Consider the following 12,793-nt stretch of genomic DNA (forward strand, 5'->3'; position numbering starts at 1 on the left):
TGTTCAAGAGGACTGTCTGCAGTTTGCAGATCAACCCGATTCACAGCTGGAAGCAGAGCATGTGGAGGCAGGCATGGGGCATGACGGGGGTACAGCCTGTCATGTGTCCAAGGAGAGAAATAAATTGGCAGATACAGAGACCTCTAACAGGACTGAACCACCAGGACTATGGTGTAAAGCTGTAATGAGAGAAATGAAAGCAGCAAATTGATTCACTGAGAGGAAAGTCTGTTCAGTTGCTTCCCAATAAAGGTTATCAATTCAGTAGGTATGAGAACTGTTTTTTCCTTGCAAAAAATGCCCAAATCAATGGGAAGACTACAAAAGGCCTGGACAGCTCAGAAAAGGTGCTCACAGCAAGGAGCTAGTCACGTAGGTAGGGAAATACAAAGTGGCTGAGTTACCACATGTGGGCTGCAATGATGGTCAAAACTTTGTGAATACCCAAAAAGCACTGGTGATCTCAAAGGGGATCACAGAGAAATGACTGAAAGAGCAACCAGCCATAATACACAGGAGCTAGTTTTATCAGTCTTGAATCCATTCTACCCTGAGTCCAAGAAAAACTACGGCCACTTGCCAAAGTATTTTGTGGTATATTATCTGGTTGTCAGGAGGGAAGAGTGAGGGTACAGTGATTTTCTATGGGAAAGTTTTTACACATTCAATTTTTAAATAGCTTGCATTTTCATTTATAATACCTTTTACACATTCAATTTTTAATAGCTTGCATTTTCTTTCACATTGCCTGTGACTTCACATGCTGCTTATGGAAGAAGTGGCATGTTAATACAAAGCCATTATGACAAGTGGAGACAATAGCAACCACTATATTAAAATAGTCAACATTTACATTTTCAAAGAGCCATTTTTGGTCTCTTAACCCTCCCAAAAGTACATCTTTTGAATTGAAATGTAATATACTTGTTCTCAGTTATCTCTTTCCTCCAAGTTTCACCAAAAATAGTTGAGCTGTTTTTAAACATGAAGGGGTATGGGGAATAGAAGCTTTTGTTATTAATCACTCTAAATTTTTTATGAGATGTACTCAGAGGATAGTGATGGAAAGGTAACATTTCTTAGTTGTAAAGATCCAAATCCACAAAAGTATTTAGACTTATTCCTGTCTCTCTAGATTCCACAGAAAGCCTTTCCCTGATCAAGAGCCTGCTTAAGACAATGGAAGGATTTCAGTGAGTTTTGGATCAGCTTCATGGTTTCTAGATCTGTGGTGTCCAATACATTCACCACTGGCCACATGTGATGAATGGGACACTGTGGTGTGCCAATTCTGGGCTCTGGAGCCACATGTAGCTCTTGGAGCCTATAAAATGTGGCTCCTTAGAGCCACGTGCCCTGTGCCCACTCCATGCACATGCCCCACCGCTTGGTGGAACAAGCCATGGCACTAGTAGTAGCAGCTCCTGTCCCCACTGCAGCTCATGCTCCTCATGCTCCAGTGTGGCTCTGGTGAGTTGCCATGTGGGAGAGGAGGCTGACTCTGCAGGAGAGGGAGGGCATTCAGTTAGAGTGGTGGGGCATAGAACAACCACCAAAAGGGTGTCCATCCACACTTTTTAAATTACTATTGGACACCACTGTTCTAGATTATAGATATGTCTTTCAGTGATCTGGAGGAAGAGAATTTTTTTTAAATATCATTTGCATGCACTGATTTATGTTTTACAATGCAAACAATCTATGGGTGTTGCATGGCTATGAACACATGCAAAAATAGAAAGTGAGTGTAATTTTTCAACAAATAAATGATTTCTCTTCCATCTATATGATTTATTCATGCATAAGGAAGCTAAATGTAGCATCAATTTCCTGTGAAATATGGTCTGTGAATGAATATATAGAATGAGTCAAAGGATCCAGCCTCATTGATAACATATTGAACTGATTTCTGATATTGTCTACCAAATAGTTGAACACTTCTTACGTCATTTCAGGTTATGTTCCTTTAATATTACCTGCATTAATCCAAAGTAGAGCTGGGTGAAATTTTTGGACAAATATTTATTTGCCAAAAAATGTACTTCCAGTTGAGTCAAAACTACCCATGAACTTGCAAAGCAGTTTGAATTCCAGAGCACTTTTTGGGACTCTGAGGCAAACTGATAGTTTTAAATTGTTTTACCCCAGCGGTTAGCACACTGGCCCTGTACACAGGAAATCCATATTCAATTTCCTTCTCTATCTGAGATGGAAAAAGGATTTGGTTTGCGCATTGGCCTACTGGAGGAGGCCATTTAGGGTTCTGGGGCAAATAGATTAAAAAAAAATCTGTCAGGGATGGTGCTTGGTGCTGTTAAGAGAGCAGGGGATGGACTCGATGACTTCTCAAGGTCCCTTCCAGCTCTATGAGATATGTATATGTATATTTATGACTTGGGTCTCCAACATGGCAGGTGAGTACCCTACATTCATGGGCTACGATATTGGTCTCTGAATGATGCTGTTCCACTTTGCAAAACCAACAAATCAAAAGAGCAGGGATTTGAAATTTGATTTTCCAAATCCTAGGAGACTAGACTAGGCACTAGACTGTGGAGTCACTCTCTCATTGCGGACCATGACTATTCAGCGTCACTATGCCAGAGTATGGATCACCATCATGAATGACAATTGATAATCATAGGCGCCATAGAAAAAAAATGAAGTCTTCCTTTGATTTGGTTGCAGTCAAGCCAAAATAGCAATTATTTTCCCATCTCTAATCCAAAGAATATATGCCAAAATGTATATCAAAGGCCAGAGGCCCAGCCTTGATTATGTAAAACCTCCAGAAGTGCAAAGGTCACTTAAAACGGCTCTGAGGTTGGGGATGTTCCTGAAGTTAGACGAATTACATAGCAATTGTAAGCTGTCACAGCTGGCTTTCTACCATCTACTCCAAACCCTCCAGACAGGAAGCATTCTGAACTGGGCTATAGCAGAGATGGCCAGGATATTAGTGCACTGAGTTAATCACTGTGACAAATCTCACATTCACCAGGGACCAGTTCAGTCCTCACTATCCTGAGAGATGCAAAGTAGCTTAGTGCTAGGGTGACTACCTTGCCCTGTGGAAAATACAGGACACCAGCTTCTGGGGATGGGGGTGGGGCTGCTGTCACATGTCAGGGCTCCTCAGTGGTGGGGGCTGCTGCTCCAGGGTGAGGCACCAGGAATGGGGACTCTGCAGCCCCCAATGGAGAAGCACCAAGGATGAAAGGAAGAGGAAGAAGGGGGCTCCAGAACTCCCTGCTGGGGTGAATGTTCCAAAGCCTCCCTGTGGCGGGGTGCGGGGGGCAGGGAATGAAGTAGAAGCTTTCTCCCTTAGGCATGAGAGGTCAAGGAAAAAGGCAGCCAACCCATGAAGGGACTCCCCAGCAGCTGGAGCTGCCTCCCCTAAGTGCAGGGCCCCAGGGAATGAGTTTACCTGCAGCAGGGGTGCCACAATGGGGTGCCAGGGAATGAGGCAGCTGCCCCACAGAAGAGCACCCCTGCAGCAGGAGCTGCTGCCAGAACTTGAAGAGCTCTGGGGAACAGGGCAGCCACCCAGTGAAGGAGCTCCCTTGGCAGGAGAGGCTGCCACCCCAAGACAAAGGGTTCCAGGGAACAGGAGCTCTGCAAAATACAGGACAATTTTCCCATTTTCTTAAAAAAGTCAGGACAGAGTAAATAAGGGACTGTCCTGGGAAAAATGGGATGGATGGTCACTTTAATTAGAGAGCCCCAATATGTACTTCATGCTGAAAAAAAACTTTTCTATTCTATTCTATTCTATTATGCAAAAAAAACAATGCCAGAAGTTCATGCAGTTATGGCATCATTAAGAGATTCCAATCAACTAATAAGAACATGACTTTGGTCAGAGGACAAGCCGCCTCTCAATTACACTGATGCAATTCCAATAAAAAACAGATTCACAGAGGATCAACTAAGAGGAGCATTTGGCCTCACTGTTTAAAAATGCATTCCAACCCCTAACAACATATAGTTAACAAATGCTTCTATGCAGTATGTAAATTCCTCAGACACATAAATTGTTCTACCACCCTTTCTACTATGGACACACCTATATAGTAACAGAGAGGTAGCTGTGTTAGTCTGTATCTTAGCAAAACAAACAAAAAAAAACAGTCATGTAGAACTTTGAAGATTAACAAAATAAATAATTCATAAATTTATAATTTATTTTGTTAATCTTTAAAGTGCTACATGACTGCATACACTTACAGTTAGACTGTAACTATCTATAATTGTTAAGCTAATATTTATTAAGATAGCAATTAAATAAATAATAACCCTCTATATTATCAAATGTAACTATAGAATTGCCATTATTCCCATTCAGACACATGAACAGGATGACACAGATATTCCAGCCTAATTGCAGATAAAATTAAGGGTTCATGAATCATGAAGGCCTTTAGACTTTCTGTACCAAATTTTCAAAAAGGCCTCTATCTTCTTTACATTTGTATGAGCATAAACACCTTCTCACAGTTTTTGCCACACCAACCCCTACATCAGACAGCAGTGATTATACAGGAAAAAAGTATTTGTGAAATTTTTTTTTTACATGGAAATATATCAGATGTTTGCACAGAGCCCCCTCCCAGAACCTCAAATCTGGAATAAGCTGCCACTTGTAATATCGTAACTGAGAAATCAGCAGCAGGATAGGACCCTAAGACATTTGATAAAAAGCATGAGGGTAAACTACCTGCTAGGTCAAATGCTGTTAAGAGTCAAGCTCATATTTGCTCCAGCACTGGGGAGTGGGGCGGGGGGAGAAGGGACAGAGAACCAGCATACTCAATAAAGACAGGTTACTCACCGTAGTAATGGTGGTTCTTCGAGATGTGTCCCCGTGGGTGCTCCACAATAGGTGTCGGGCTCGCCCGGCGCCGCAGATCGGATCTTCCAAGCAGTTTCTGCCGGACCACGCATGCGCCGGCGTGCGCCGCTCCCTTGCGCGCTCCTGGCCACGTGCGCGATCTGGTCCCCGCCAGTTCCTTGACCAACCGCCTCGGATGCTCCTGCAAAACACTAACAGAGATCCGAAGCGGGGAGGATGGGCAGGTAGTGGAGCACCCACGGGGACACATCTCGAAGAACCACCGTTACTACGGTGAGTAACTTCTCTTTCTTCTTCGAGTGTCCCCGTGGGTGCTCCACAATAGGTGACTACCCAGCAGTAACCCAAGATAGGAGGTGGGTAATTGGATTATGTGCAGCTTGTCCCCGAGAGGACCGCTGTCGAGAGACAGGTATCCTCTTGGAATACCCTGTGAAGGGCGTAATGTTTGGCGAAGGTGTCCTAGGATGACCAGGTCGCCGCTCTGCAAATGTCTTTTAGCGCAACGCCCTTGAAAAAGGCTCTTGATGCCGCCACCGCCCTAGTGGAATGAGCCCTGGGAGTGGCCAATAAGGGAGTCTTTTTGAGTTCGTAGCACATTTTTATGCATGATACGATGTGCTTCGAGATTCTCTAAGAAGAGAGACCTTCTCCTTTCGATTTGGGAGCGACAGAGACTAGGAGTCTATCCGTTTTCCGGAAGGACTTGGTCCTGTCTACATAGAAGGCTAGCGCCCTCCTCACGTCCAGGAGGTGTAGGTGCGCCTCTTTGTTAGAGTTATGAGGCTTTGGATAAAACGAGGGTAAAACAATAGGTTCGTTAATGTGAAACTCAGAAGAAACCTTGGGAACAAAGGCTGGATGCAGCCGTATGGTTACCACCTCCTTGGAAAAAAAAGTGCAGGGTGGCGTTGCCATAACTGCCGCAAGCTCGCTCACCCTGCGAGCTGACGTAATTGCGAGAAGAAAGGTCGTCTTTATCGTAAGGAGGCGGAGGGAAACCGTGGCCAAAGGCTCGAACGGTGGTCCCGTTAGCGCGTTAAACACCAGGTCCAAGTTTCACGAAGGTGGAAGCGGTTTCCGAGGGGGGTATAGGTTTACCAACCCTTTGAGGAACCTGGTAACCATGGGATGGGCGAACACCGCGTGCCCTTCCTCCTCGTGTCTGAATGCCGAAATGGCGGCAAGGTGGACCTTTAACGGGGATAGTGAGAGTCCTCCTCTCTCGAGGTCCAGTAAATACTCTAATATTACAGGTATACGCACCAAAAGGGGGGCCAGCTGTTTGGTAGCACACCAAGCCGTGAAGCGAGTCCATTTCTGCTTGTAGGTCTTCCTGGTGGAAGTCCTCCTGCTACTTTCTAGGACTTGCTGCACTTCCTCTGTGCATGCGCTCTCTAGGGAGCTGAGCCATGGATTAACCACGCTTGTAGTCGCAGGCCTTGGGGGTGCGGATGCACTATGGACCCCTGGGCTTGCATGAGCACATCCGGCGCCACCGGAAGAGGCATCGGTGGATGGTCCGACATGCGCAGGAGTAGGGGGAACCATCGCTGTCAATCCCACGTTGGGACTATCAGGATCATTCGGGCTCCTTCCCTCCTGGCTTTCTGCAAGACTTTTGTGGATCAGCACTGTGGGAGGAAAAGCGTAAAGCAGGGGGCCCCTCCACGAGATCGCGAATGCGTCCCCCAGGGACCCCCATCCCAGTCCTGCCCTAGAGAAGAATCGTGGGCACTTCTTGTTGCGTTGAGTGGCAAACAGGTCTATCTGGGGAAAAGCCCATGCGTGGAAAATCGGTCGTAGCAGATCGGGATGGATCTGCCACTCGTGCGTGAGTGCAAAACGCCTGCTCAGCTGGTCTGCCTTCACATTGAGTGTGCCTGGTAAGTACGAGGCTTTCAAGATTATATTGTTGGTGATGCACCAGTTCCGTAACCGGACTGCTTCCGCACATAAGGCACGGGAACGAGCTCCTCCTTGCCGGTTTATATAAAACATGGTGGAGGTATTGTCTGTACTGATCCCGACGACTTTGCCTTGTATATGGTCTCGAAAGTGTCTGCAGGCGTTGAACACTGCTCTGAGCTCCAGTATATTTATGTGCAGTGACTGCTCCGTGGAGCACCACAGCCCTTGAGTCACCTCTTCGCCCATGTGTGCTCCCCACCCTATGAGGGAGGCATCTGTAGTAAGAAAAACCGATAGTTGTGGTTGGTGGAAGGGTACCCCTGTTAGCAAGTTCTTGGGGTTTACCCACCATTGCAGGGATTTGCGCACCTCTGCTGTAGGCGACACCACCCTATGAACGGTGTGTGCTGCCGGTTTGTATACGCTCGCCAGCCAGTGCTGCATGCTGCGCATGTGTAACCTGGCGTTCTGTACTACGAACGTCGCCGCTGCCATGTGGCCCAGCAGCTGTAAGCACGTCAGGACCGGCACCGTAGGGCTGAAGGTGATGACCTGCACGAGGGAGCCGATGGCCCGAAAGTGAGTCTCTGGTAGATATACTCTCGCTGTAATAGAATTTATGCGTGCCCCTATAAACTCTATGTCCTGTGTGGGGTCTATCTTTGATTTTGCCAGAATGATAACCAGGCCGAGCGAAGAGAACGTGCCTGCTGTGACGCGTATCATGCGTAGTACCTCCTCCTTCGAGGCCCCTTTGAGTAGGCAGTCGTCCAGATACGGGAATATAAATACCCTCTGTCTGTGCAGGAAGGCTGACACCACTGCCAAGGTCTTGGTGAAGACTCTGGGGGCCGAGGAGAGGCCAAACGGTAGGACCTTGTATTGAAAATGTTCTTTGCCTACCATGAACCGGAGGAATCGCCGGTGAGCCGGATGGATAGTTATGTGAAAATACGCGTCTTGTAAATCGAGGGCTGCGAACCAATCTCCATCATCCAGTGCCGTAAGGATGGAGGCGACTGTGATCATCCGAAAGCATTGCTTGCGCAGGTACCGGTTGAGGCCTCGAAGATCTAAGATGGGCTTCCAGCCTCCTGTCTTTTTCTCCGTGGGGAACTACCTCGAGTAGAACCCTTTTCCTTGCAGTTGCTCCGGCACTCTTTCCACTGCCCCTATGAGCATGAGAAGGTCTACCTCCTGCTTGAGCCTCGCTACATGAGAGGCCTCCTGGAGGTGGGGCCTGGGTGGAGGTCGTGGCGGTGGGAGCGACTGGAAGGGGATGGTGTACCCCGTGGCTATGATCTCCAGCACCCATTTGTCTGTGGTGATCCTTTGCCACTGGTCATAGAATGGTCGGAGGCGATAGTGGAATAGCCGCTTCGGATGACCTTGTGCGATGGTAGTGATGGCGCAGCCCTGGATCTGTGTGTCAAACTTGTGGCCTTTGGCCCTGCCCCGAGGACGCACGGCTCTGTTGGGAACATCGCCTGGGAGTTCTGTACTGCTGGTGCTGTTGATGTCGCCCTTGCTCGTAACCCCTGTGGTACTGGGGACACTGTTGCTGGTACTGGTACCATCTTTGTTGAGGGTAGTACTTTTTCTTTCTGTATGGAGGGGTGTAAATCCCCAGGGTCCTAAGTGTGGCTCTTGAATCTTTCCTGGAATGAAGGACCGAGTCAGCTGATTCAGCAAACAGCTTCTGCGAGTCAAAGGGAAGATCGACTATCTTTGCCTGCAGATCCCTCGGTATACCCGAAGTCTGGAGCCAGGACTCCCTTCGCATCACCACTGCCGTAGCTGTGGAACGTGCTGCTGTGTCCGCAACATCCAGGGCGATCTGAACTCCCGTCCTCGAGGCCGCGTAGCCTTCTTGCACAATGGCCTTGAGCACCAGTTTCTTGTCCTCTGGAAGCGAGTCCATGAGGGAGGTTAACCTAGTGTAGTTGTCGAAATTCTGGTTCGCTAAATGCGCTGCGTAATTTGCCATTCGCAACAGTAGAGTGGAGGAGGAGTAGAACTTTCTGCCGAACAGCTCTAGCTTCTTGGCATCTTTGTCTGTTCCCCCTGTCCTGAATTGAGATGTCTTTGATCTTTGTTGCGACGACTCCACCACCAAGGAATTTGGTTGTGGGTGGCTGAACAGGAATTCCATGCCCTTCGCCAGCACGAAGTATTTCTTATCCGCTCTCTTGTGGACAGGCGGAATAGTCGCAGGGGTCTGCCATATCGTAGTGGCGGACTCCAAGATTGCTTCATCAAGCGGTATTGCTATTTTGGAGGAGGCCGGAGGTCTCAGATTTTTGACGAGCTTATGGTGTTTCTCTTGCACCTCTGCTGTCTGGATGCCTTGCGTGAAGGCCACCCTCTTAAACAGCTCTTGAAACTGTTTGAGATCGTCCGGAGGATGGACGTCCCCCGGGGCCGTAGCCTCGTCCGGGGAGGAGAGCGAGGAACCACTGGGGTACGCCTCTCTGGACCCTTCCGGTTCCTGTTGGTGATGGTACACCCTCTCGCTAGAGGCTTGTGAGGGAAAATCTCGGGGTTCCATAACCAGTCCCCCCTGAGATACTTGAGTCTCTGTCCCCATTCGCGATTGCCCTCGGGGATACGAGATCGTCTGTGGGGATCTTTCCCTGGTAGATTGCCGGTGGTGTCTATGCCCCGCGTGATAGGGGCGACCATGGCAGTATAGGCACTGTTCTTGGGAAGGTGGCCTAGACCACTCCCTTGGTGCATACCCTCTGCGTCTGGGTGAGTGAGATCGTCGAGAGATCTGGGACACTGGAGAGAGAGATTTTGGATAGTATTCCAGCAGCTCAAACCCCAGGAAGGGTGAAGGTGGTCCCAGCCAGGGTGAGGCTGGTTGTAAAAATGGAGACGGGGGCTCCGGGTAGGCTAGGGGGGACCCCTGCCTTCTGGTTGGAATGTGCAGCATAAGCGGAGGGCTGAGAGAAAGCAACTCCGCAGCCCTGTCTGGAGAGGGACTGCGGTGCCTTGTTTTCTGTGCAGCCTTCCCCCTCCCTTGAGGGGGTAACTCCGCCCCCTGGCTTGTAGGGGATCTCTGCCCCGTCCACGCCGTGCTCGGCACGCTCATGGGCGGTGCCGCACGGGCGGTGTCCTCCGGTGCCTGCAGGCTGCGTGCCTGCGCGCTCTGCACCGCCGGTTCCCTGAGGGACGGTGCCGCTGCTTGCGGTGCCGCCGGTACCGGCGCTTGTTTAGCCGCCGCCCTGCCTGCGGTGCGGGGCGGCTGTTTGATTATTGGAGGCTGAGCCGCTTCCACGTGGCTCTCCATGCCGCCGCCGATCAGCTGTTGCTGCGGCTGGGGGCTGCGCGCTCCTTCTGTCCCGCTCGCTGTTGCTGCCGGCAGGGATCGGGCTGGGGAGGCTTTCCTCCGTTTTTGCGCTGATGGGGTGAGGGAGGCGGCTTTCCTTTTATGGGCCCCGGAGGGTCCCTCCTGCTGCGGCCGCTCCGGCACGTCTGGCTGGAGGGCCTTGTCGAAGAGCAGCATTTTAAGCCGCATCTCCCTGTCCTTCCTTGCTCTGGCTGTTAGTTTTGCACAGAAGGAGCATTTCTGCGTGACATGGGACTCCCCCAGGTACCTTATGCATAGACTGTGCCCATCAGACGCTGGCATTGCCTCTCGGCACGACTCACATTTCTTAAATCCTGAAGAGGACATTGTTGGTGAGTCTTTCAGTTGTTAACGGGTACTTAGCACCTTCTCTGTGCTGTTTTTCCCCTTCTCCGATGGCCTGCCACGGCAGGAGGGCTGATGGCCCTAGGCTCCTGGCCTCCGGTGTTCCGCTTGTTACTGGGACTGGACTGAATGCCGTCCCACTTGTTGTTTTGTTTTTGGTTTTTTTTTTGAAAAATAACAACTGGCTAACTTGCAGTAGCCTAAGAACTTGAAAACTTCAAAGAAAAAACAGTTAAAACCATTGAATACGCTAACTTGGCCTTAGCCTAGTTCGGATTCCGTCTGCAGCCGACGGCGGTTAAGAGGAACTGGCGGGGACCAGATCGCGCACGTGGCCAGGAGCGCGCAAGGGAGCGGCGCGCGCTGGCGCATGCGTGGTCCGGCAGAAACTGCTTCGAAGATCCGATCTGCGGCGCCGGGCGAGCCCGACACCTAATGTGGAGCACCCACGGGGACACTCGAAGAAGTAGTATGGATTATATACTAGGGTTAAGGCCACTTTTTGAAAGTTTGACCCTACTGTCTTGAAATACTTGAATATATTACATTTAGTAGATGTCTGAAACACAAAATGAAACATTTGTGCTAAGAGACTTTTTCCATAACATCTATGAAACATTTGTATTTATGTATTCTGTAACAGCTGTTTCCCCATTTTAAAATATTCAGTATACACAGAACTTGGAGCATGAGACAATGACATCTATCATTTAATCAGTATGAACAGTTATTGCCAAGCACTGCCAAATTACAATGCGTACACTGGAAAAGACAGTGAAGGTTTACAGGTGGAAGTTAAAAGGTTTAGAATTGGATTGGGCTTAATACTATATGGGAAGCTACAGTTACAAGAAAAATAATGACAAACATTTATGTCTGTGTGATTTTTGATAGAAAAATAACTCAGAATTCACCAGACCCTGCCTGGTAATGTAACAGCCTTTCTTTTGAGCCATGAAGTTCAAGTGTGATGACACACACAGGACACCAAATCAGACAGATTAGAATTTAGGGCAAACATGGAATATTTTTGATCAAGCAAATAAAAGACAGAAGCACATACCCATTTTTCCACATCAACTAGCTGTAGAAAGAAAAAGCAAAAGTTAAATCAGTCATCTATGTCTTTGAATATAGTAAATGATAGTTTCAAATTTTCAAATATCTCTATCAGGAGTCAGTAGAAGCCACTGGCTATTTATCTCCCTTTCTCCCTCATATGCCAACAGCTACTTCCTTCTGAATGTTAATTTCTGAAAAACACTTCAGATTTTGAAAGCCTAAAATATTGACCATAAAATCTGATCATAAACACAAGATTAGCACAAATTCGGAGTTAAATTAATTCAATACTACATTCTAGCACAGAAATCTAACTGTATTCCGAAGTACACTACAGACTTATACAATAAAAAATCTGTCTGTTCTCCCTCCTATATGCTCAGCCACAACAGAACACATTTGACTTCAGAGGATACAATGGTTTGATTCAAATATTTGTCATTTTAAGGGGGTGGTTTTAGATAGAAAACTAATATGACCAGAGAGTATAGCAGCCATCTAATCTCAGCAGCACTGTCACCCGGAACATATAATTCCCAACATTAAAGGACCTTACGTGCAAAACAGAGGAAAACAGAACCTCAAAATTTGATTTCATACACTTCTGTGAGGGGGAAAAACTGTCTTGATCAAGTCAATTTTAATATTTAATATGGTAATTCATTTAAAAATTACCACCTTGTAAAAATATATATGTACCCGCCTTATAAATGTTCAGAAAGAAAGGACAGTCTACTGAAACACAGTGGCTGCCACTAAAAAAATTACTATTTGATTGAACTATCATGTATAAGATAGTTCTGTAGTCCTTATACTTAGGCTGCATTAAAGTATTTTTAATCCATCAGATGCTCTGGAATTTTACTCCTAATTAATGGTTATCTTTTGTTAAGAGACACCACTTTAATAGATCTTCATAAGTTTCACTGGATGCTTTAGTGTAAATAAGAGTAATTTCAATAAAAATGTTTCAGTTCCTTATTGCCCAAGGAATCCTGATGATCTAATGAAACCTCAGGCCCCAAATGTAGGTTTTATGATAAATATTGCTTAAATTACAACTAGTATTTTCTCTTTCTTTTAATTTAGATAGATCGATCGATCAATCCAATCTATCAATTGATTGATAGATAGTTTTGAAAATCCAAAACTCTACATTCACTGAAATCTATCACATTCCACTAGTGAAGAGGAGAAACTGGAACATAACTTTCAATTTATCACATGCTATTAGTTTTCTGGGATTTTGACTGGATTTATTTAGCTTCATT

General features: G+C 47.2%; 1 protein-coding gene across 12 annotated transcripts in view; it reads right to left on the reverse strand.

Annotated features, from left to right (window-relative positions):
* RYR2 (ryanodine receptor 2) overlaps nt 1-12,793 on the reverse strand; it is a 975,983-nt gene that overhangs the window by 714,269 nt on the left and 248,921 nt on the right. For 8 of the 12 annotated variants that reach the window (XM_074990098.1, XM_074990103.1, XM_074990101.1 and 5 more), the window contains exon 4: nt 11,524-11,544. The exons of the other annotated variants lie outside the window; for them this stretch is intronic. In XM_074990098.1, the coding sequence (XP_074846199.1) occupies nt 11,524-11,544 (21 nt within the window). The remainder of the gene's footprint in view (nt 1-11,523; nt 11,545-12,793) is intronic. 12 annotated transcript variants of the gene reach the window in all.

Source organism: Carettochelys insculpta, chromosome 3 (genome assembly GCF_033958435.1).
Source record: "Carettochelys insculpta isolate YL-2023 chromosome 3, ASM3395843v1, whole genome shotgun sequence".
Taxonomy (NCBI): Eukaryota; Metazoa; Chordata; order Testudines; family Carettochelyidae; genus Carettochelys; species Carettochelys insculpta.